Below are 25,058 nucleotides of genomic sequence, written 5' to 3'. Positions count from 1 at the left end.
TGATAAATATCAAGAAGAAGTAGGTTAAATGTGGAAGGATAGGGCCACTCACGCAGAAAATAAATACCTGCATGGATCAACTGGCCAAATGCCTGATTCTCTATTGTAAATACTGAGTAATAGTATTTAGCACTGTAAAGATTGCTAGATAAATTGGGAGTATTACAAAGAAAATAGATGCCCAGTATTTCATGGAAATGTTCAGAGCCACAGAATATCAGCTGTCTACACTTCATGTGTACTCAGAAGAGTAGCCAACAAAATCAAAGAGCCTATCACTCCAGACGTTCTCTTTTCTTTTCGCTCGCATTGGGCAGAAGATAGAACAGCCTGTAAGCACATATTACAGTGTTCAAGGACAGCTTTCATTTTGCTGTTGTAAGACTATGAATGTAAAATAAGATAGGCTTTGACATTACAATCTACCTCATTTTTGACCCTTTCACCTTCTTATTTGCCTGCACTACTCTTTCTCTGTAACACTATATTATGCATTTTCTTATTACTTCTCCCTTGTATTACTTTGATGAATTGATGTGGTGATATGATCTGTTTGGGTGGCATGCAAAACAAAGATTTTCACTGTACTTTGGTCCATGTGACAATAATAAACCAGTTATCAATATCATCTCCAAAACATCAGTAAAAATCAATAGGATTTGACTTGGTTATTCCACTACCAAGTGTTAACCATGGCTTAATAAGTAACAATTCTACTCAACCAAGGAGGTTCATCTCACCTTCCAGAACACTGATACAAACAAGGTTAAAGTTCCACTGCAATGCTGGAGGTGATCTGCATCTTTAGAATGCTGCCTCATGGATAAGACTTTAACCATCCTGGGTAGTTGTAAAAACATTTTTTTTTAAAAAGTTCTCCCTAAAGTTTTGCAAATATTTATTCTTCAAACATATCACAAAAATATTATGTTTATTTGCACTTAGCCACTCAAGAGTGACTAAAGTTGCCTTCTGATTTCCACCATCCACTTTGGAAAATATTTCAGAGTCAGCACTGTGATCACCTCCAGTCAGTATGGGACTGGATTTGTCAAACAAGGCAAGTGTCCTAAAATGAACATTAGTGCAAACAACAGGAATTCTGCAGATGCTGGCAATTCAAGCAACACACATCAAAGTTGCTGGTGAACACAGCAGGCCAGGCAGCATCTCTAGGAAGAGGTGCAGTCGACGTTTCAGGCCGAGACCCAGTGACCCAGTTTGGTTTCTACAATATCACCATCATTATATTTCATTCTTACTGATATTTCATGAGGTAGAGATTTTTATTTTGTATCTCTAAATTTTGCTTTCAATTTGAATACTTAAGTACTGTATGGTAAAATTGAAACTCACTTACCCTTGATTAATTTATTAGTTATTTATTTATTTAGCGATTCAGCACGGAGTGAGCCCTCCCGGCCCTTTGAGCCATACTGCCCCAGCAACCCCACAACTCCAATTAACCCTACTCTAATTGTGGGACAATTTACAATGACCACTTAACCTACCCGGTACGTCTTTGGACTCGGGGAGGAAACCGAAGCACCTGGGGAAAACCCATTCATTCACAGGGAAGATGTACAGAGACTCTTTACAGAATGGCACCAGAAGTGAACTCCAAACTCCGGAACGCCCCCAAGCTGTAATAACTTCGCACTAACCACTATGCTACCATGGCATGATTAATATTTCATGCCCCCCCTCCAAATTTCAAACCCTTCAGCCCTATTGCTGAAGTTGTTTCTGAATGAAAACTTTCAACCATCCTTTCTCTATTCAGTTGCCAGTCCAATTTTTGTTTCCATTTCAGCTTCCAGACTCCGTAGTCTTTGAGCTTCGTTATCAGTTCTGAGCAAAGTACAAATCCGAAGGATGTGCTTCAATGTTTGGAATTTATATAGCTTTTATGTAATTTTATCCACTCAGAATTGTCAGTCCTCATCAAGCCCAGAATGTGTGTCTTGACCAAGAAGGACAATGAGGTGTTTGGCTTCTACTTGCGAGCTGAAAAGAGGAAGCAAGGACACATCATCCGACAAGTGGAGCCCGGAAGCCACGCTCAGCTCGCTGGGCTCTATGATGCTGACAGGGTGCTGGAGATCAATGGAGAGTTTGTGGATAACATGGAACATTCCAAGGTAACACTCACTTTATTTCTACTCAGTGTTTTTGCCTTTGGTCTGGTAAAACTTAGTATTTTTTAGATAGTCTAAGATGATGACTCAACAAGAGCAAAGCAAGCTGAGACAATGAATAAATAGAGGAAAAAGAGAGCAAAAAGAGGGAAAAAGGAAAAATAAAGGTGAGCTAAATCCAGTCTTCTGATGTTGTTGATTTTACCCCAGGAGGTCCACAGACAAATCTCAAATGATTCTCTCCCTTTACAATACTTTTTCTGGACAATACTTTTCCTCACTGACAATCAACATAGGCACATCTCAAAGAGGAGTGCTTAGCCCACTGCCCTATTCTCTCTACACTTATAACTGTGTGGCTACCCACAGCTCAAACGCCATCTATAAATTTGCTGATAGCATCACTGTTTATGGCAGAATCTCAAGTGGTGATGAGGAGGCATTCAGGAGTGAGAGAGATGGGCTGGTTAAGTGGAGTCACAACAACCTTGCACTCAATGTCAGTAAGACCAAAGAATTGTGGACTTCAGGAAGGAGAAATCAAGAGATCAGTCCTCATCAAGGGGTCATCAGTGGAAAGGGTGAGCAGCTTCAAGTCCCTGGGTGTCAACATCTCTGAAAATAAATACTAGGTCCAAAAAATTAAAACAATTACAAAGAAGGCATGCCAGAGGCTATATTTCATTAGGAATTTGAAGAGATTTGGCATGTCACCAAAGACTTGCAAATTTCTGCAGATGAACCCTGGAGAGCATTCTGACTGGTTGCATCGCTGCCTTGTATGGAAAAAAAGCGGCAGAGGGTTATAGACTCAATCATCTTCATCATGGGCATTAACCTCCCCACCACTGAGGACCCCTTCAAAAGGCAGTGCCATAAAATGCCAGCATCCATCGTGAAGGACCCTCACCATTTAAGACATGCTCTGTTCTCATTATTACCATCAGTAAGGAGGTACTCAATGTTTTAGGAACAGCTTCTGCCCCTCTGCCATCCAATTTTTGATTGGACAATGAACACTACCTTACTATTTTGCTCTTTTTCTTCTATTTATTTATTTTTATATTGTATATTCTTATTGTAGTTTATGGTAATTTTTATGTATTACATTGCACTGCTACCACAAAACCAACAAATTTTATGACATGTTTGTGATAACAAACCTGATTCTGATTTTTACAAGACAACTGTAGGGAAGCAGTCAAGCCTCTGAGTTAGAAGATTGGGATTCGAGCAGTTGAACACTTGGAGTTATTAGCTCTGGTTGGATGTATTCGAATGACACCGCACTACCCTCTCTATTATCGATCCAGCATCGGTCACACCTTATATCCACACCTTTGTCCACACAGCTCCCTCCCAACCACCCCAACTGCCTTTCCACTATTTCTGAGCAGCTGCATATTGGCTTAACCTGGGCAGAACAAGTTTTCACACTATTGTTGATGTCACAGAGCTCATCCTGACTTTTTAGTGAGGATTTCACTTGCCCTATGATCTTCTTTCATGCATGAAACTCACAAACAATGCAGTTGAAGGATTATTTCTATTTCTTACACATTAGATAATAAGAAATAAAAGTAGGAGTTAACAATACTTCCATGGAATCTGCTCCACCATTCGGTGAGATATTATTGAAGGATGGCATGATAGCATATTGGTTGGCACAATGCTTACAGCACCAACTGTAAAATTGGGGTTCAATACCCACCACTGTCTGTAAGGAGTTCATAGGTTCTCTCTGCGATCATGTGGGTTACCCCCTGGTGCTCCGGTCTACTCCAGCATTTCAAACCCTAATCCTATGGTTAGGGTTGGTGAGTTGCAGGCATGTGATGTTGGCACTGGACGTGTGTCAAAAGTTGTTGGCTGCTCAGCACAGTCCTCGCTGCTTTAAAGCAAATGACACATTTCACTGTGTGTTTCAATGTACATGTGTTAAATAAAGCTAATCTTATCTTTCGATATTGGCTGATCTTTTATAACTTTATAAAATCTAGTTCCTTTGAACACCAACACTATTCAATTTTCCACCATTTAATTATTCTGCCTTTCTAATTCTTCCATCATGGTGGATGTCCTCAAATTTTTCCAAATTATATTCCGTCAGCCATGGTCTCACCTATTCATGTCGCCTTTCTCTATCTCACTGAGACCTGGTTGAATTCTCCTCACAGAGCTAATGAGGAGTGAGAATAATTATTCTTCAAATACTAACCAAGGCAATGAATATTTAGGAATAAGGAGAAATAAAGTGAGCTTTATCCAGTCTTCTGATGACCATGCAGTTTGCCCAAGGAGTTCCAGATGTTAAGTGGCTGGCTGTGTTTCACTATTGTACTGACCTGACACAATTATATTCCTCATTTCTAGAGATGTAAGTTTTTTGTCTATTAAATCTTCAATGAAAAACCATTAACTTAATAATTTATAAAATGCATAAGTTATTCTTAATTTGCTTCTCATCTTCCCATGGTAGGTTGTAAGCAAAATAAAGCGGAGTGGCAACCAAGTCACTTTCCTGGTGGTTGATGGAGCCGCCTATGAAGACGCAAAAATGCAGAATTTGGATTTTGCAGAAATTGTACAGGCTGAACATGGAACTCCGCATGGTAAACCACGACTCTGCTGTGTAGAAAAAACTCCCAGTGGATTTGACTTCCAGTTGTGCTCTCATGACGGTAATTATCACCCGTGAATTTTTTCTCATCTTCTTTCCCTTGACTGTTTTATTAAATCATCTCTTGTCAGCTGTGCAGCTTACTCACTTTTGCTGGGCTTGTCATCTTTTCCGACACTTCAGAAATGCCTGATATTAACCCACTCGTATAACATCAGCAATCTCTGTCCCAGCTCAGTTCATCTGTTCCTGAAAACCTCAGCCATCTCTATTTTTTTTTTTACTTCTAGGCACAATAGTCTTCTACCAGCCACCCTCCATAAGCACATCCATAATTTTGCTGCCAATGCACTAGCACACCAATCATTTATCACCCCATGTGTTCGCTGATTTACTTTGTCTTCCAGTCAAGAAACACTCCGATTATAAAATCCTAGTCCTTGTTATAAATTTTCAGTGTGTCTTCACTTTATCCAATATTTGTAATCTAATCACAGTCAATGACTCCTTTAATCCAGTCCTGATTGTTATATCTCTCTCATTGGCAGCTGTTATTTCATATGATCTTTAGTTTCCTCCCGAACACTCTCCCCTCCTTCTGCTTTAAACTAATAACCAATCTAAGAGTTTTATAAATATTTCCTGAAGTTGCTTGCTCTGTGTTCAACAGGGCTTTGCAACAATCTAATAATTTTGATGTGTAGCCAGTATAATGCAGAGCCGCAAATTTACTCAAAACTCCTCCAACAAACAGCAATGTGATAAAGACTGGATTTGGTGTTGGCTACAATAGCAGAAAGGACTGCCCTGTCCTCCTGAGAAAGAAGGCAAGGCGTTGGTTTAGCACTTCACCTGAAAGCTGGTGTCTTTCAATGTGTACTTCTTCCGTAGTACTGCAGTGACACATCAGTCCAATCTTTTGTCTCTGCATGGGACTGAACATATAGCTTTCTGGCTCCTTTGTAAATGTGGCTAGTTTACAATGTTATGCAGACTGACAGCTGAGTACGACACAAATAATCTCTATCTTCTTTATTTTCACACCCAAGAAACTGTATACTGTACATGCAGTCTCAAAGAGGAAACACAGTGTGTTATGCTTTGTAACTTAGAAACAAATTGAAATAAAAACATGGGAGCCCAGGAGAACATGTACGCTTAGTTTTACTTTTGTGAGGTGCACACGTATGACATGGTGGCATAATGACATATAACATTCAAATACTTTGTGTGTATAATCTGTAATGGGGATTTATACACACACACACACACACACACACACACACACACATATATATTAAAAAAAAAGAGAGAGAGACAGTATACTATATAATACAGCTACTATACAGACATGCACAGCATAGTAAATTTCAAATTGTCCTATTCAGGCCTCAAGATTTAATCGCTGTGGAGAATTTCTTACTCTTGTGGGATAATGGTTTTTCTTAACAAGAGGGGTCTCTCTGCTTGGCAGATGAGACTTGCGACTGTAAAACAATCTCGGGTTTTGGGGACTCTTACTTTTGGGTTTTAGGAGTTATCTGTGGGACTGTAGGAAATGATTCTGACAGTTCTGGAGTTGGCTCTGGGACTGCAAGGGACTACTCTGGAACAGCATAGCTGGCATGGTTATTTGTGGAATATGCTGCTTTACGATATGCAAGGAGGAAATTGGCGAGCTTCTGATTCAGTGTCAGTGCAGTGTGTTCTGCTGATATTGCGCGCTGTGCATTCTTTAGACTCTGGAGAAACCTTAAGGCCAAGCCATTTGTAGCAGGGTGGTACGGTGCAGATATAGTATATCTTATTCCTTCCATTTTCAGGAATGACTGAAATTGTTCCGTAACAAACTGTGATCCATTGTCACTGGACCACCAGTCCTTGAGAAGAGGCTTCTCAACACATCAACAATGTGCGAGGCTGTAGTGAAGGCTATTGAGGACATCTCTGGCCACTTTGTAGCTGCATCCACTACTACCAAGAAATCCATGCCCATGAATGGTGTGGCAAAATCCACATGAATCCTCTACCAGGGTAATACAGGCCATTCCTAGGGATGGAGAGCGCTGCTCTTGGCATCTTCTGGATGTGTTGCCATCCCAAACAGTGCATAGCAAGCTGCTCAATCTGCTGGTCTGTCCTAGGCCACCAGAAAAAGCTTTAAGCCAATGCTTTCATTTTGTCCATGCCTAGATGGCCGGTATGTAGCTCCTTCAACTCTTTAGCTCTCAGCTTGGATGGTCTGAGTGGACACAGTCAGAATAGTGATCTTGAGGCTTCAACTCTTCGAAGCTTCAGTCAGAGCAAGCAAAAAACAGCAAAGCTTTCGGTTAAGTTTTTTTTCTTCCCGTCTTTATACCTACTCACCTAGGACAGTAGAGATGCCAGGCAGGATAGTGAAATGCTCCTCTTGTCAGATGTGGGAAGACAGGGAGTCCTCCAGTGGCCCTGACGACTACAACTGCGAAAAGTGCATCCAGTTGCAGCTTCTAACACTCCACATTAGGGAGTTGGAGCTGGAACTGGGTGGACTCCGGATCATTCGGGAGGCTGAGGGAATGATAAATACTTTATTAATCTTTTTATTGATTTAAAAGGAACATAAATACAAACAAGAGGAGAATTATCTCAAATATATACATTAATAACAATACAAACAGAGATTGAGATAGACATTATCAAAATCATACATAGTGTTAAGCTAGTATATAATATATAATAAAAGAAAAAACAGCAATTCTCCTCATCAGTTCATGAAGAGGAAAGAAAAAATCTTTGAATTTAAAAGAAGGGAAAAAGCCACTACACTATACAAAAAAAAAAGAAACAAAAAAAAAAAGGACTGGGCAGATCATTCTGAGGATACAGCCAAAAGAAAAAAAGACAGACTCTCTGATCAAATCTAAAACTTCAAAAAAAAATTGGAAGAGTAATAAATCAAATTAAATGAAAATATTGAATAAAAGGTCGCCAGATTTGCTCAAATTTAAAGGATGTATCAAATGTCCGACTTCTTATTTTCTCTAAACTTAAACAGGACATAATGGAGGAGAGCCAGTAAAAGACCGTAGGTGGATTAGAATCCTTAAATAAAATGGTTCTCCTAGCCAATAAAGTCGAAAAGGCTATCATACGTTGAGTGGAACCAGGAATGTTTCCTGCTTCCAATGGGATAATCCCAAAAATTGCCATAAGCAAATTTAAAAACATCTCTCCAAAAGTTTTCTAGCTTTATACAAGACCGATACATATGAGTTAAAGTGACCACCTCAATATTACATCTGTCACAAATAGGATTGATATTGGAAAAAATGCGCGCTAGTTTATCCTTTGACATATGGGCCGGATGCACTACCTTGAACTGTATATAGGAATGACGGGCACAAATAGATGAGTTATTAACCAAATGAAAAATTTTACTCCATTGATTATCTGAAAATGACTCTTGAAATTCCGATTCCCAAGCACATTTAATGTTATAATTAGATATCATTCGTGAGTTCAATAACCATTGATACAAACGTTTGTAGATTATAGCTATCAACCCTTTTTGAAATGGTTTAAACTGAAAGAGAGCATCTGTCATATTAGGTGGATAAGCAGAAGGGTAATTTGGTAATAAACCATGTAAAACAAAATCCCTAATTTGTAAATATCTAAAAAAGTGTATATTAGATAAGTCATATTTATCCACTAATTGTGAAAAAGACATTAAACAGTCCCTTAAAAATAAATCTGAAAAAGTTATTATTCTCTTGGTTTTCCAAATTAAAAAGGTCTTATCCAAAGTTGATGGTTTAAAAAAAAATTGAGAGGGATATTACTAGAAAGAATAAAACTATTTAACTCAAAAGATCTACGAAACTGAAACCAAATTCTTAATGTATGTTTAATAATGGGATTAAAATCTTGTCTACTAATCTTAGAAAACAAAAAGGGAAAAGGAGCTCCCAGTAAAGAGGCCAAAGAATCCTTTCACCGAGTTTTCCTCCAAATCCAACCATGAAGGACACTCATGTATATGTGAATAGTGAATCCAAAAAGTAATGTATCGAATATTAGTTGCCCAATAGTACATTCTAAAATTTGGCAAACCGTACCACCGTCCTTTTTTAATTTCTGCAATAAGGGTTTACTCAATCTAGGATTTTTATTGTTCCAAATATAAATAAGATTATAGAATCTATTCTGTCAAAAAACTTTTTAGGAACAAAGGAAGGAACTGCCTGAAATGTATATAAGAATTTCGGTAAGGCTATCATTTTAATAGCATTTATTCGACCTATTAATGATAATGTTATAGGCGACCATTTAGAAAGCATTTGTTTGGTGTAATCAACTAATGGAAAAAAATTATATTTATAGCGGTCCTTAAAATTTTTAGTAATTTTAATAAAGTAATTTTTAGCAATAGTAAAAGATACTTGATGATTTGGATCCGAGTAATAATAGGAAATAACTCACTTTTATGTAAATTTAATTTATACCCAGAAAAACTACTGAATTCAGAAAATATAGATATCCAAGGAATAGATTTCCTTGGATCTGAAATATAAACTAACAGGTCATGTGCATATAACGAAACCTTGTGTATTTTGTCCCCTCTTTTAATACCCTGAACAGTGTTAGAATCTCTAAGAGCAATAGCAAGGAGTTCTAAAGCCAAGTTAAATAATAAAGGGCTGAGAGGGCATCCCTGTCGAGTACCCCTTTGTAATCTAAAATAGGGAGATTTTTGATTATTAGTTGTAACAGCAGCCATAGGAGCATAATAGATCAATTTAATCCAGGAAATAAATCCCGGGCCAAGATTAAATCTTTCCTAAACCTCAAATAAGTAAGACCACTCCACCCTATCAAAAGCTTTCTCTGCATCAAGAGAAACAACACATTCAGATTCTTTAGATGGAGAAGAGTGAATAATGTTTAATAATCTTTGAATATTAAAGTGTGAATATCTATTTTTAATAAATCGTTTGGTCATTGGAAATAACAGTGGGTAAAATATTCTCAAGTCTATTAGCCAAAATCTTAGAGAGAATTTTAAAATCCACATTCAATAGAGAAATTGGTCTATAAGAGGCGCATTCAGATAAATCTATATTTTTTAGGAATTAGAGAGATTGAAGCTTCATAGAAAGTTTTCGGGAGAGTCCCAGAGGACATAGAATCAGTGAACATTTGACATAAATGAGGTATAAGTATATCAGTAAAAGTCTTATAAAATTTCACTGTATATCCATCCGGTCCCAGAGCCTTAGCTGATTGGAGAGAGGATATAGCCCTTGCTATTTCCTCTTGTTTAACAGGTGTACCTAATGTATTCATATCTGGAATAGAGATTTTAGGTATATTCAATTTTTGCAAAAAACTACTCATAAAGGTAATATTATCTGAAAATTCAGACTCCTAAAGATTAGAGTAGAAATCCATAAATATCTTATTAATTTCATAAGGATCTACCGTTGCAGTTCTCTCAGGTCTTCATATTTTCAAGATCTGTCTTCTAGCCATATTTGCTTTTAACTGACCAGCTAGTAATTTGCCTGACTTGTCTCCATGTATATAAAATTGGCTTTTGGATTCAAGAAGTTGCTGTTCAATGAGAAAAGTCAAAAGCAAATCATGTTGTGCTTGGAGTTTCACCCTTTCATTAAAGTGATCTTCACTAGGCGTTACTGAATAGAGTTTATCTATTTCTTTAATCCTATTATTGATCAGTAAAAGTTCCGCCTTTAGTTTTCCTTCTTGAACCTACGGAATATGAAATTATTTGTCCTCTAAGAAAAGATTTCATTGCATCTCAAATAATCAAATTTGACATTCCCTCAGTTGTATTCAATTCAAAAAATAGAGAAATTTGCTCTTTAATAAAATTTACAAATGTTGAATCTTGCAACAATGAAACATTAAATCTCCACTGAGGTATGTGAATATTATCAAAGAGTTCCAAAGATAGTTTCATGGGTGCATAATCTGACAACGCAATCACATCATATGCATACTCAACAACAGAGGGCACCAACCGCGTATCCAACAAAAAATAATCAATTCTTGAATATTTATGGTATACATGTGAAAAAAAGAAAAATCTTTTTCTTTAGGAAATTTAAATCTCCAAATGTCGACCAGAATTAAAAAAGAATTAATACAAGTCGCAGCTTTATTAGGAAGTGACGGATTGGTGGACGATCTGTCAATTGACGGGTTAAGACAACAGTTAAGGTCACCGCCCATAGTCAACTTATATTCACTTAAATTTGGCAATACAGAAAATAGCTTCTTAAAAAATTCAGAACTATCTATATTAGGTGCACATACACACACCAAAGCTACCTTTTGACCACACAACAAACCCACTTTCAAATCTCTTACTGGTGCTCCCACTTTCAAATCTCTTACTAACTCTTCTTTCAGTTAGTCCTGACGAAGGGTCTCGGCCCGAAACGTCGACTGTACCTCTTCCTAGAGATGCTACCTGGCCTGCTGCGTTCACCAGCAACTTTGATGTGTGTTGCAGTGGCAATTAAATATCTTCCAATTAAATCAGTAACAGTATTAAAACGAATAAAAGGGATTTTAGAATTAATAAAAATAGATACCCCTCTTATTTTATTTACTGATAGAGAATGGAATAAGGGTCCCTTCCAAAATTTAAAAAAGCTATTTTCATCCTGTCTACGAATGTGAATCTCCTGCGCAAAAATAATATCTGCATGAGGTGTTTTTAATTTCTTTAAAATCTTTCTGCACTTAATAGGTTGGTTCATACCATTTAAATTCCAAGATATTATATTGATTTTATTAAGATCCATATTTAAAATTTAATTTAAAAATTTTATAAAGTAATCTAATGCGCAGGCGCAGCCTAAATCGGAAGAAAGGGCAAAGCTTGACTCAATCAGAAAGAAAGGCAAGATGACTGACAAAGGAAAACCCCTCAGGACTGCCCAGTCGGAAAAAAAATTAACCTAATAGACGCACCCACCTCCCCCAAAAGCGCAGAAACCGTCCAATAGGTGAACAACATGCTAATCTAATAATCTTTAACCCCGGTCTCCAGCTGGCAGCTCCTATTTACAAAGTAAAAAGTTAGTATTTTAGATCTTTTTATTATTATTGAAAATTGACAAAAAATACATTAAAATAATCAAGTCAATATATCAATATGTATAATAAGAGTCAAACTATTAACCAAGCTAAACAGTATATCAAAAAGTAAAAAGTTACCACCACCAAAAAGACATAACAAAGAATACATAAAGAAGTAAACAGATTCCAAATATTTTCATATTATGTCTAACAGTAGTTAAGACCGAATTAATGATGGCCATTTTAAATCTATTTAATATACGCAGCCATGTATTCAAAAAAAAAGGATAAATCCAATCAACTAATATACTACAACTAATATTAAAGACTTACAAATCAAAGAAAAAAGTAAGTAAATATATATGTGTTAAATCAGAACTACATTAGCTGTTAAAGCAAAGGACAACAGATCTAAGCGAGTTAACCAAGTCTGTGTCTGGACACTGATAAAACGAAGAGCGGACTTTCATCAACAGTGTTACAAACCACTCCCAGCTAAGGATCAACTTTTCAAATTGCTTACGAAGTGGACTTAAACTCTTTTATAAACTTCCAACCATCTTCTGGAGAGTCAATCCGTCCATCAGACGAGCCGGGTAACACAGCGACGGGCGACAGTTAATTTTTAAAAATTCCACCATCACTTCCCGATATTTAATTCTTTCAGCATAAATCTCTGGGGTAAGATCTTCAACTATACGAATCTTAACTTCATTATAAATTAGCTTATCCCTTTTCCTTGCATTCTGAAGAATAGCTTCTTTGGTTGTAAAACGATGAATTAAAGGACGTAGTTTAATTTCGGCTGATGGTTTAAGACGCCAAACTCAGTGAGCTCTGTCCAATATCGGACAGGCTTCGAGAATGTCACTAAAAAGTGAATAGAACATGTTCGATAAAAACTTTAGTGGCTCACCAGTTTCCATATTTTCAGGCAAACCCAGTATACGTAGATGCATCCTGTGATTTCTGCTTTCCAAATCAATCATTTTCTTCTTAATTCTTGATAATTCTGAAGTCTCATTAATTTTCTTTTCCATAAAAGACATCTTCAGATCCTGCTCTTTAGTAGATTGATTCATTAATTCGAATTCCCTTTCAATTCTGTGAGTACTCTGCTTAAGCGTCTGATATCGATCTTTCAAATTCTTCAAACATTCCTGAATAGAGAGAACGTTTTTTTTTCAAACAATTCATTAGCTTTCGTCAATTTATCCATTTTGGTATCCACCATACCGATCTTCACATTAATAGCTTCTATTAGAGAGAGCATTCTTTCTGAAGTAGAAACTTCCTCTAAGTTCTCTGTTTGCTGAGGCTCAGGATGAGTTTTGCCATTCTTTAATTTGGTTCTAGCCATCGTAATTAAATTGTAAATCCTTCAGCAAATATAATAAATCTTCAAACTTGAAATGGATCTAGCAGTGAAAAGTAAGTTGTGAAAGATGGAGCTATGACAAAAAAAGTCTTACCCCATACGCTGCCAAGTGGAGACTCCCGAGGGAATGATAAATAGGACACATAGAGAGATAGTTACACGCAAGGTGCAGGATACAGGAAACTGGGTGACAGTCAGGAAGAGGAAAGGGATTAAGGAGCCAGTGCAGAGTGGCCATCCCCCTCAACAACAGGTATGTTACTTTGGGTACTGTTACTGGAGGATGACCTAACAGAGCAAAGTCACAGTGGGCGAGTCTCCCCTGTGAGTCAGAAGGAAAAGGGAGAGAAGAGGCAGGCTGTAGTGATGGGGGTTTCATTAGTTAGGGCAATAGATAAGAGCTTCTGTGGCCGACAATGAGATTCCCGGACGGTATGTTGCCTCCCAGGTGCCAGGGTCTGGGATATCTTGGATTGAGTCCACGGCATTCTTAAGTGGGAGGGTGAACAGCCAGAGGGCATGGTCCATGTAGATATCAATGGCATGGGTAGGACGAGTGTCGAGGTTCTGCATAGAGACTTCAGGGAGTTAGGTGCTAAGTTAAAGGGCAGGACCTCCAGGGCTGTGATCTCAGGATTGTTACCCATGCCACGTGCTAGTGAGGCCAGAACTAGAAAGATTACACAGTTTAATATATGGCTAAGGAGTTGGTGTAGGAGAGAGGTCATAAGGTTTTTGGATCATTGGACTCTCTTCCAGGGAATGTGGGAGCTTACAGAAGGGACTGTTTGCACCTGAACTGGAGGGGGACGAATATTCTAGCAGGAAGAATTGTTAATGCAGCACAGTGGGCTAGAAACTAAAATGACAGGGGGATGGGGACCAGAGTGCCAGAACAGTTAGCAGAGAGGTTGTGTTGACAGATGTTGGTAAGACCTCAGACAAAGTTAGGAGTCAAAAGGTTGAGCGTGGTGCGACCAGTGTCCTGAGCTGCGTATATTTCAGTGCAAGAAGTATCATAAGAAAGGCAGATAATATTGCTGAAGATCAGGTAGCTAGTTTACAAACAGAGTCAACATATAGTGAAGAGAGGCTGTTGATAGAGCAAAATTGCAGTCAACAGGTTGAGTTGCAATGTAAAGGGTGGGCAAAATCGAAAAGGGTGAATACAGGAGTGAAGGTGTTGTATCTGAATGCGTGCGGTATATGGAATAGGATAGATGAACTTGTAGCACAGTTGCAGATTGGCATGTATGATGTTGTAGGCATTATTGAATCATGGCTGAAAGAAGATTATAGCTGGGAGGTTAATGTCCAAGGATACACATTGTATTGAAAGGACAGGCAGGAAGGCCTGTTGGTAAAAAATTAAATCAAATCATGAGAAAGAGGTGACATAGGGTCAGAAGGTGTTGAATCATTATGGATGGAGCTAAGGAACTGCAAGGGTAAAAAATCCCTGATTGGAGTTGTATACAGACCCCAAACAGTAGTAAGGATGTGGCATTACATGCCAAAAGTGCAATGTTACAATAGTTATGGGGGATTCCAATATGCAAGCAGATTGGCAAAATAGGGTTGCTGCTGGATTCTAGGAGGGGGAATTTCTAAGTGCCTATGAGATGGCTTTTTAGAGCAGCCTGTGGTTGAGCCCACTAGGGTATCTGCTATTCTGGATTGGGTGTTGTGCAATGAACCAGAATTGATTACAGAGCTTAAGGTGAAAGAACACTTCATGGAACGTGATCATAATATCGAATTCACCCTGAAATTTGAGAAAGAGAAGCTAAGGTCAGATGTATCAGTATTACAGTGCAGTAAAGGGAATTACAGAGGCAAGAGAGAGGAATTGGACAGAACTGATTGGAAAAGAACACTGGCAGGAATGACGACCGAGCAAAATGGCTGAAATTTCTGGAAGCAACTCGGAAGGCACAGGATATATACAGCCTAAAGAGGAAGAAGTATTCTAAAGGAAAGATGACACAGCTCCCATACGAGCCAAAGAGAGAGAGCATATAATAGAGCAAAGATTAGTGGGAAATTAGAGGATTGGGAAGCTTTTAAAAACCAACAAATGCAACCAAAAAAAGTAATTAAGAAGGTAAAGATGGAATACGAAAGTAAGCTACCCAATAATATTAAAGGAGATACCAACAACTACTTCAGATACATAAAGTGTAAAAGAGAGGTGAGAGTGGATATTGGACTGCTGGAAAGTGATGCTGGAGAGGTAGTAATGGGGATAAGGAAATGGCTGATGAACTGAATAAATATTTTGTATCAGTCTTCACTGTGGAAGACACTTGCAATATGGTGGAAGTTCCAGGTGTCAGGGGTCATGAAGTGTGTGAAGTTATCATTACTAGAGAGAAGGTTCTTGGGAAATTGTAAGATCTAAAGATAGATAAGTCACCTGGACTAGATGGTGTACACCCGGGGTTCTGAAAGAGGTGACGGAGAGATTGTGGAGGCATTAGATTCTGGAATGGTTCTGGAAGATGGAAAATTGCAAATGTCATTCCATTCTTCAAGAAGGGAGGGAGGCAGAAGAAAGGAAACCATAGGCCAGTTAATCTGACCTCACTGTTTAGGAAGATGTTGGAGTTGATTATTAAGGAGTACTTGGAGGCACATGATAAAATAGACCGTAATCAGCTTGGTTTCCTCAAGGGAAAATCTTGCCTGACAAATCTGTTGGAATTCTTTGAAGAAATAACAATCAGGATAGACAAAGGAGAATCGGTTGATGTGGTGTACTTGGATTTTCAGAAGGCCTTTGATAAGATGCCACACATGAGGCTGCTTAACAAGCTACTAGCCCATGGTATTACAGGAAAGATTCCAGCATGGATAAAGCAGTGGCTGATTGGAAAGAAACAGAAGAGTGGGAATAAAGGGAACCTTTTCTGGTTGGCTGCCGTTGACTAGTAGTGTTCCATAGGGGTCTGTGTTGGGACTGATTCTTTTTACGTTATATGTCAATGATTTGGAATATGGAATTGATGTCTCTGTTGCAAAGTTTGCAGATGATATGAAGATAGGTGGAGGGGCAGGTAGTTTTGAGGAAGTAGAGAGGCTACAGAAGGACTTAGACAGATTAGGAGGTTCACAAAAATGATCCCAAGTTTGAATGGCTTGTCACACGAAGAGCATTTGATGGCTCTGGGCCTGTATTCACAAGAGTTCAAGAGAATGAGGGGTGACCTCATTGAAACATATCGAATGGTGGAAGGCCTTGATAGAGTGGATGTGGACAGGATGTTTCCTCTGTTGGGAGAATCTAAGACCAGGGGACACAGCCTCAGAATAGAAGGACATCTGCTTAGAATGGAGATAAGGAGGAATTTTTTTTAGCCAGAGAGTGGTGAATCTGTGGAGGAAACTTTGTCTATTTAAGGCAGAGGTTGATAGGTTCTTGAATAGTCAGGGCATGAAGGGATACGGGAAGAAGGCAGGAGATCGGAGCTGAGAGGAAAATTGGATTAGCCATGATGAAATGGCAGAGCAGACTTGTTGGGCCAAATGGCCTAATTCTGCTCCTATATCTTATGGTACAATAACTCTCAACCTCTACATAAGGCAAACCCTGCCAAGGGCAAGTTCATCCCAGTGCTGGTAAAAATGGGGGGAACTGGGATTTCTGCTGCACATTCCAGCCATTTTGTGTGGCCATGTAGACACGAGACAGTGTGAGGTCCTTTCTGGTTTCCCTTTGGGTCATCTCTGCTGTAATAGAGAGACTTTCAATTTGCATTATGGAGAATACGTCAAAAAGAGTGTCCTCTTTCGTAATTTTTTCAGGAATTTCCTTTTTCAAAGGAAATTCAACCATCCATGGATAGTTGTCCTCTTGAATTCGGCCTTGTACTTGTGTCCTCCAAGCAACAGAGCCCACCTCTGCAATCCTGCTGCTGTTGTTAGTGGAACATCCTTCACTGGATGGAAAATGGACACGAGTGATTGATGATCAGTAATGAGGGTAAACTCTCTCCCATACAAGTACTGGTTGAAACATTTTACACCCCAAATCAGGCTCAAGGACTCTCTGTCAATCTGTGCGTAATTTTTCTCTGCAGCGGTAAGAGAATGTGATGTAAAGACTATGGGGTGTTAATGTCCATCACTCATAACGTGTGACATGACTACACCTATACCATAAGGCATGGCATCACAAGCAAGCTTCACTGGATGATATGGATCATAATGTGTGAGTACAGTGTCTGATGTCACCATTTCCTTTGTCATTCGGAAAGCCATCTCACACTGCTTTGTCCATTGCCATTTCTTCACGACCTTTAGTAATGAATTCAAGGGTTGGAGTATATTAGGCAGGTTTGGCAGGAATCTGTTATAGGAATTGACAAATTCCTAAAAAGGACTGTAACTGTGACATGTCTTTTGTCCTTGGGGCATCCACCATTGTTTTAGTTTACTCAGCATGCTTGTGTAATCCTTGTGTATCAATGATTCAAAGTTCAAAATACTTTTAGTATGTATACATCATACAACTTTGAGATTCGTGTTCCAACAGGCAGCCACAGAACAAAGAAACCGAAAAGAACCCATAAAAAAAACTGTTGAACACCCAATGTGCAGTGAAAATTAAAGAAATTATACAAACAATGTCTCTTGCCTCGGGCCCTGACACCCCCGACTTTTTCGGTTAAAACTGGCGGCTAAATCGACATGCAAAATCGGGTTTGGTCATCTCGATACGCTCTGGAGCTTGGACCCCACTGCCTCAATTCAGCCTGTAGCCGACTTTTCTGATTCAGCATGGTGCTTAAATCAATTGAACCTTGGGTCTTCCTCACTCTTGGCAGCGGGCTCGCTGCCTGGCCTGGGATCTGCCACATCGAATTGCCTCCAAGTCCAAAGGGAAGTTACAGACTATTAATTGTGACGATCGTTTGCCAGAAAAAGAAAAAAACAACAAAGTATTTAGTTGTTTTCCTTGTTTCATTGGCCACCAGCCAGAAGCCGCTGAGATTCACCAATGCTATCTTAAACTGGATGAGCAGTAAGTGATGGTTATTACTGTGATCAATAAATGACTGCAGTAGGTGATGCTTGGTTTACAGAACTTATTGTGCCATACTTTGAGCCCATAATATTCTAATCTTTTTAACACTTTCTTGAGATTTTGGAGATGTTCCTTGTTATTCTCTCCAGTAACAATGATGATATCATCCAGATAACACTGAGTGCCTAGACAGCCTTGCAGTACCTAATCCATAGCTTTCAGTCAGAGTGCTACAAGAAAAATAAGCCTTTAATAGTGATAAAGCCCTTTGTGAGTATTTATGCTGAGAAACACTTTGGACTCTTCTTCTATAGGTAGGCCTCAGCTAAGTCCACTTTGCCGAAATGCTACCCTCCAGAAAGGTTTGCAAAGGTATCCTCTATCGTGAGCAGAGGGTATTGATCTACTTTCAGTACTGGGTTGATGGTGACCTTAAAATCACGACAGATCCTGACAGACCCATTCTTCTTGGCCACTGGGACCACTGGCTCCACTCAACCTTGGAAAGAATTCCTTCAGCCTCCATGCAATCTAGCTCACTGGCTACTTTATCACAGATGGTATAAGGAACCAGATGGGCTTTGTAAAACTTGGGTGTGGCATTTTCATTTAACACTATTTTACCCTTCATATGTTTGAGTTTTCTAATGCCATCCTTGATCACTGATATGGCATCATCCAGTACCTTTCCTAATCCAGTCTCAGTTGACTCTATTGTGGTGGATGTGGCATGTAAATGGTAGATTTATCTCCAATCAAGTTGTAGTTGTCTCAGCCACTCACAAACCCACAATACTGGTCCTCCTGCTTTTACCACATACAAGCCCATTGTGGCTTGTTGGTTATTGTCTTTCACGGTTACAAATATCATTCCTACAGGAGTTACCCTTTCTCCAGTACAAGTTCTTAGTTGGATCTCTACAGGCTTCAGTTCAGTTTCTTTGTAATGCCCTTCAAACTCATTTTGTGCAATGACAGAAAAAGCTGAGCAAGTGTCCAATTCCATTTTGATTAATTTGGTGTTCACTTCTGATGTGAACCAAATTGCTTGTCTCCTGTTAGTTTTCACATGGTAGATCTCAAGGCTGTCACTCCTGTCATTATCATATCTTTATCAGCAGCTTGCAAATTAGTGCTACTTTTGAAACTGCAACTTGACTTTTTATCTTTTTCTCTTCCTTATGCAGTCCATATATTTTTGTCTGCCCAACGTGCTCTTTGTATGTGTCCTACTTTGTTGCATTTCTTGAAAGTTTCGTCTTTAAACCTGGATTAGTCTGGTGTATGTGAGCCCCTGCCACAATGGTAACACAATTTGTTCAGCAGGGCAGATTTCTGTTTAGGCATTGCAATATTGTTTACACTCACCTTCATCCCCGACTACAACTGAATTGCGTCTCTGTCTGCCAGTTTGGTTTTTCCCCTTTTCTGCTGAGTGAAGTGCATTGGAATGGGTTTCTATATAACAAGTGATACACAATCACTTTTTGTTGCTTTCTATGCCTACCTCATCCAGATGCTGATGCAGACCCTAATGGTCCCCCTGACAGCTTATTTGTGTCCACGTAATAAATCTCAGTTGACCAAGGGATTACAGCTGCTGAGGACAACTCAGAGTGCACACACATACTATTTTTTGAGGCTTCTACCCAAATAGATTTTCTGTTGCATTCTTCCCTTTTGTAGCTGTGAGGTATATAATCTTACTGCATGAAATGTTCATGGGAATTAACTCAGCACTGATGTAATATAACTATTAAAACTGTACCAGTGTCTGGATCCTCCCATTTGCAGTCTTCTGGCTGGTTTTGGAGTGGAAGAATGCTTTGGAGCTCTCCCTGTTGTCAGGTGAAAATACTAATCAGATCATCAATCTGCAGAGGAAGAGAAAGGTTGTTATGCTAACTTTATGCAATTATGTAAAATGCCACTATCAAATTGTTCATTATTGTCCACTGCATCAAAGCTTCCCTTCTGTTGGTCCCTTCTAATTGCAATGGAAAAGCAAAGCAAACCTGATTTAACATAAACAGAGAACAGCAGGCCAGGCATGACTTCAAGGTTCGACGTGTTGTTCATTCAGAGATGCTCTTCTGCACACCTCTGTTGTAACACGTGGTTATTTGAGTTACTGTCACCTTCCTGTCAGCTTGAATCAATCTGGCCATTCTCCTCTGACCTCTCTCATTAACAAGGTGTTTTCATCCACAGAACTGCTGCTCACTAGATGTTTTTTGTTTATTGAACTATTTTCTGTAAACTCGAGAGACTGTTGTGTGTGAAAATCCCAGGAGATCAGCAGTTTTTGAAATACTCAAACGACCCCATCAGGCACCAACAATCATTCCACAGTCAAAGTCACTTAGATCACATTTCTTCTCCATTCTGATGTTTGATCTAAACAACAACTGAACCTCTTGACCATGTCTGCATGCTTTTATGCATTGAGTTGCTGCCACGTGATTGGCTGATTAGTTAGCTGCATTATCAAGCAGATGTACAAGTGTACCTAATAAAGTGGTGACTGAATGTATTGTGTATATTGCTCAAGATTTCCAGCATCTGTAGAATCTCTTGAACCTGATGTTACATACATATACGCAATTAAAGTTACGTTAAAGGAATTCCATCTTTTCCTATTTATTTAACAATGGCACAAAATGTCAGTCTGAAAAAAATATAAACATATCTCATTGTATGAATTTAGGTGTCAAAGGTCAATTTACTTTGAGCATCCAACCTGGGGGAGCTGCTGAAAAAGGTGGACTTCAGATGGACGATAGACTCATTGAAGTTAATGGAGTCAATATTGAGGGATGCACACATCTACAAGTTGCCAGAAAGGTAAGGGACTATCTCAGCAATGACCTCATTAACTTTATCCGCCCATTGTAAAAGATGGAGGAAGACACCTCTAGCCGTGATTTTGTGGGTAGTACTCTAACCTTTGTGTCCAAAGGTTGAGGCTTTACATCTTAAGCATAATCCTGACTAATATATCCAGTGTAGTACTGACCAACACGATAATATTTTCAATGTTACATTATATCAAGATCTATCCTCTTAAGTGGACATCAATGATATCATATTACAAGGCCAAATTTAAAGACACAGTATCTCAAATACATACTGCATTTCCCAAAAGATGGATGAATTATCAAGACACGGCCGTGGACTGGTACCGGACTGTGAGGAAACGATATGATTTGGCGATATGAGTCAGCTGCACCTTTCCTCATTCCCTGTCACGCCACTGTTGAGCTTGAACGTCCGCGACATCATTACCCGCGCGCCATCCATGTCAGCGCGGGAAGGAGATCAACTCCTCGAGCTTGCAGATGACGGCAGGCTGAAAAGTATGTTTGACATAACATCTCTGCCAGCATTCTCGATCAAAGTCAAGGCTGAATATCCTGAGATAGCCACGAAAGCACTGAAAACGTTGCTTCCATTTCCAACATATCTCTGCAATGAACGCAATGTAAACTAAATTGCGGAATAGACTGGACACAAGGAACCCCCGGTCGAGTATCGCTGTCTCCCATCACCCCTCGATAGGACCATCTTGTTGCAGGAAACAAGCCCAGGGCTCCCACTGATTCAGCGATATTGGTGTGTTGCAATGATTTTATATTTTCATACAGGGAAAATATGTGCTGTGTGTTTCATATCCAAACGTTACTTAAAATGTTATGATGCTATTGATTTATAAGTGACTTATATAACCATATAACAATTACAGCACGGAAACAGGACATCTCTGCCCTTCTAGTCCGTGCCGAACGCTACTCTCACCTAGTCCCACTGACCTGCACTCAGCCCATAAACCTCCATTCCTTTCCTGTCCATATATCTATCCAATTTTTCTTTAAATGATAATATCGAACCTGCCCCTACCACTTCTACTGGAAGTTCGTTCAATACTTACTTCAAGCTCCCCTGTCCACCGCTGGTAATTGACTTATCACTATATTCATGCGAGGAAAATATGCGCTGTGTGTTTAATATTAAATTTGTTAGATTAAACTCTTTTAGAAATGAAATTGAGTGTATTAGCCACTTATCACCTATATTCCAGTCGTGATTAACACCCCCCCCCAAACAGAATCGCCAAAATCGATTTGTAGGAAAAAAATCGGCACGTACACGCATGCGCAGGTCACGCATGCGCACACAGGTGCCCGCACAAAGCTTCATGGTCATTGTAGTCTTTCTCAGGGTAAACACAACGTATTTGACTGCTACTCTTGTCCATTGGCAACCCTACCTCCCCCCCCCCCACCCCCGGGGTCGGCCAGTCCACAAGAGTATTATCAATAATAAACCGGTCCACAGTGCAAAAAAGGTTGAGGACCCCTGATCAAGACAAATAACCCTAAATAGGTATGATTTTACCTAAATGTGGCTGCAGGGAAACTGGGAATGTTTGACAATTCCAAAATTCCAGAATGTTTGACAATTTAGATAGAAAGGCAAAGAAAAGAAGGATGTGGGATAGCAAGAAAGAAAAGCACTGTTAATAAGGAATGACATTAGAGAAGATCTTGGTTGTTGGCAGATCATGAGATGCAATTAGAATCAGTTTAAGTGGAGCTAAGAAGCAGTAAGGGGAAGAAAATATTGGTGTGAATTAGGTTTCCAAAGCAGTGTGGAATATGGAATTAGTATAAATAAATAAATTAGAAGCGTATGTTGAAGAGTTAATAGAATAATTATGGGGGTGAGAGCTGCTTAATAGAAAACAGCAGTAAGAATAAGAAGGTCTTTCTCAGAATGACAGACTGTGACCAATGGGTTATGACAGGAATTGATGGTTGGGTACCAACTAGTTGGCCAAGGGCACCAAATGTTATATCTCACTGATAACATGAAACGAGGTGGGAAATTGAAAATCTTGTTGACAAATCAGCTGGTCGAGGTTAGGTAATTCACTACGCAACTCTTAATTAATCGAAGCTTGCACTTTGTTGTCTCTTCACAAACAACAACAACTCTAAGTTGTTGACCCCAGGCCAACAACTTAGAGTTCTACAGTTCCTTCTGTACTAATACTCACTCAGACCACTTCTCCAATTTATAACACTGAAATAAATATATCTCCTTGGCCAAACAATTGATCCTTTTTCTCCCATCACTTGGCATGGGGTTCTTCCTTGTGAAAGTTGGTCTCTGGAGTGTGGACATTGAATAGGTTGCGACAAAGCTTCAGGGATACATACCAACTGAATGAGTGGACAATAATGTAGCAGAAACAATGATAAAAATCATGAGGTTATCCAGTAATTGGGAAAAAAAACACAGAAATGCTGAATATCAAGCAGTAGTAAATCAAGGCAACTGGATGTGCTGTGTTCGTCGACACAGCAAGCCCAGTTGCCCTGATTTACTACTGCTTGATATACAATGACCTGGATGATTGAGAACCTTCATAGACAGAAATGCTGAATATTTAAAAACTGAGAAATATTGATGTTCAGCTGGACTTGGGTGCCCTCATACACAAGTCACAGAATGCCAGCGTGCAAGCAGGTAGGAAAGAAAACCCTATGTTACCATTTATTGTAGGTGGATTTGCGTGCAAGAGTAAAGGTGTCTTACTGAGATTGCATAGTGCCTTGTTTAAAGTACTGTAAACAAATTGGTCTCCATACCTAAAAATGGATATACTTGCTGTAGAAAGAAAATCAAGGAGATTTATCACACAGGTTCCTGAGATGGCAGGAGTGATCAAGTATTATGGTCTGCAATACTCTTCAGATTAGAGATAGATGTTTGGGAAGATGTTTCTTTCAGATAAGATGCATTAAACTATTAGTGAATTAGTAAGAGTCTCAAACTAAAGGATGGGCCATTTAGGATTGAAATAAGGATGAACTCCTTCTCTTAACGGATCATTGACCTTGGGAGATTTCCACCTCAGAGTGTTATGGAGACCTAGTCTTTGTTTGCATTAAAAATAGATTGATAGATTTATGACTACTAAAGGAAAATAGCACTTGAGATAGAAAATTCAGGAGGTTGGAGGGGCTAAATAGCATTCAAAGTTACGTCTAGTATCCAGGCTCGATGTTATCAACCAACCAAAATAACCAGATTATCATTTAATTTGGAATCTTTCTGTGTATGGTTTGGATGCCACGTTTCCGTACATTAAACATGCATGTCTCATTGACCATAAAGCATTTTTGACTCATCTTAATATCATGAGAAATGATGCTGAAGTGCAAAATCTCATTTTGTTATTGAAATAAGGACTCATGCCTCCAAACATTAACCCCTCCGAGAGAAAGAGCTTATCCTAATTTCAGTCTGAAATGGCCAACCTCTTACTTTGAGATTCTTGCTGAAGATTGTAAAGTGGCCACCTTTCAGGAAAACGGAAAACTATGATCAAAATTCTGGCCAATTTCAGAGACATAGATCTTATTTTTCATATAACACCACCTCGCGAGATTATGTGAATAGCAGGACAAGTAATTGAATTGAAAAACCTCCTTTAAACTGAAACCAAGTAACATAGGTGCACCATGGCTTCGCTCCCAGATTACTTCAATGCCTTTTATGCTTGCTTTGACCATCAAAACATGGAGGCACCTTCATGATGCCAACAGCCCGCGATGACCCTGTAATTTCTCTCACATTGACTCTGCCGATGTGAAAGCATCTTTCAGGAAGGTGAGCCCACGGAAAGCATGCTTGCCAGACAGGGTACCTAGTCAAGTACTAAATATCTGTGCTGATCAACTGGCTGGAGTGTTCACTGATATCTTCAACCTCTCGCCTTGGCAGTTTGAGGTACCCACC

At 39.1% G+C, this 25,058-nt stretch overlaps 1 protein-coding gene across 4 annotated transcripts in view; it reads left to right on the top strand.

Annotated features, from left to right (window-relative positions):
- LOC140212770 (Na(+)/H(+) exchange regulatory cofactor NHE-RF3-like) overlaps window positions 1–25,058 on the top strand; it is a 63,921-nt gene that overhangs the window by 19,186 nt on the left and 19,677 nt on the right. For all 4 annotated transcript variants that reach the window (XM_072283970.1, XM_072283969.1, XM_072283971.1 and 1 more), the window contains exons 5-7: window positions 1,930–2,141; window positions 4,618–4,819; window positions 20,962–21,098. In XM_072283970.1, coding sequence (XP_072140071.1) covers window positions 1,930–2,141; window positions 4,618–4,819; window positions 20,962–21,098 — 551 coding nt within the window. The remainder of the gene's footprint in view (window positions 1–1,929; window positions 2,142–4,617; window positions 4,820–20,961; window positions 21,099–25,058) is intronic.

This window comes from Mobula birostris, chromosome 20 (assembly GCF_030028105.1).
Source record: "Mobula birostris isolate sMobBir1 chromosome 20, sMobBir1.hap1, whole genome shotgun sequence".
Lineage (NCBI taxonomy): Eukaryota > Metazoa > Chordata > Chondrichthyes > Myliobatiformes > Myliobatidae > Mobula > Mobula birostris.
Note: the sequence above shows the minus strand (reverse complement) of the source record. Positions and strands in the feature narration are given on the sequence as shown.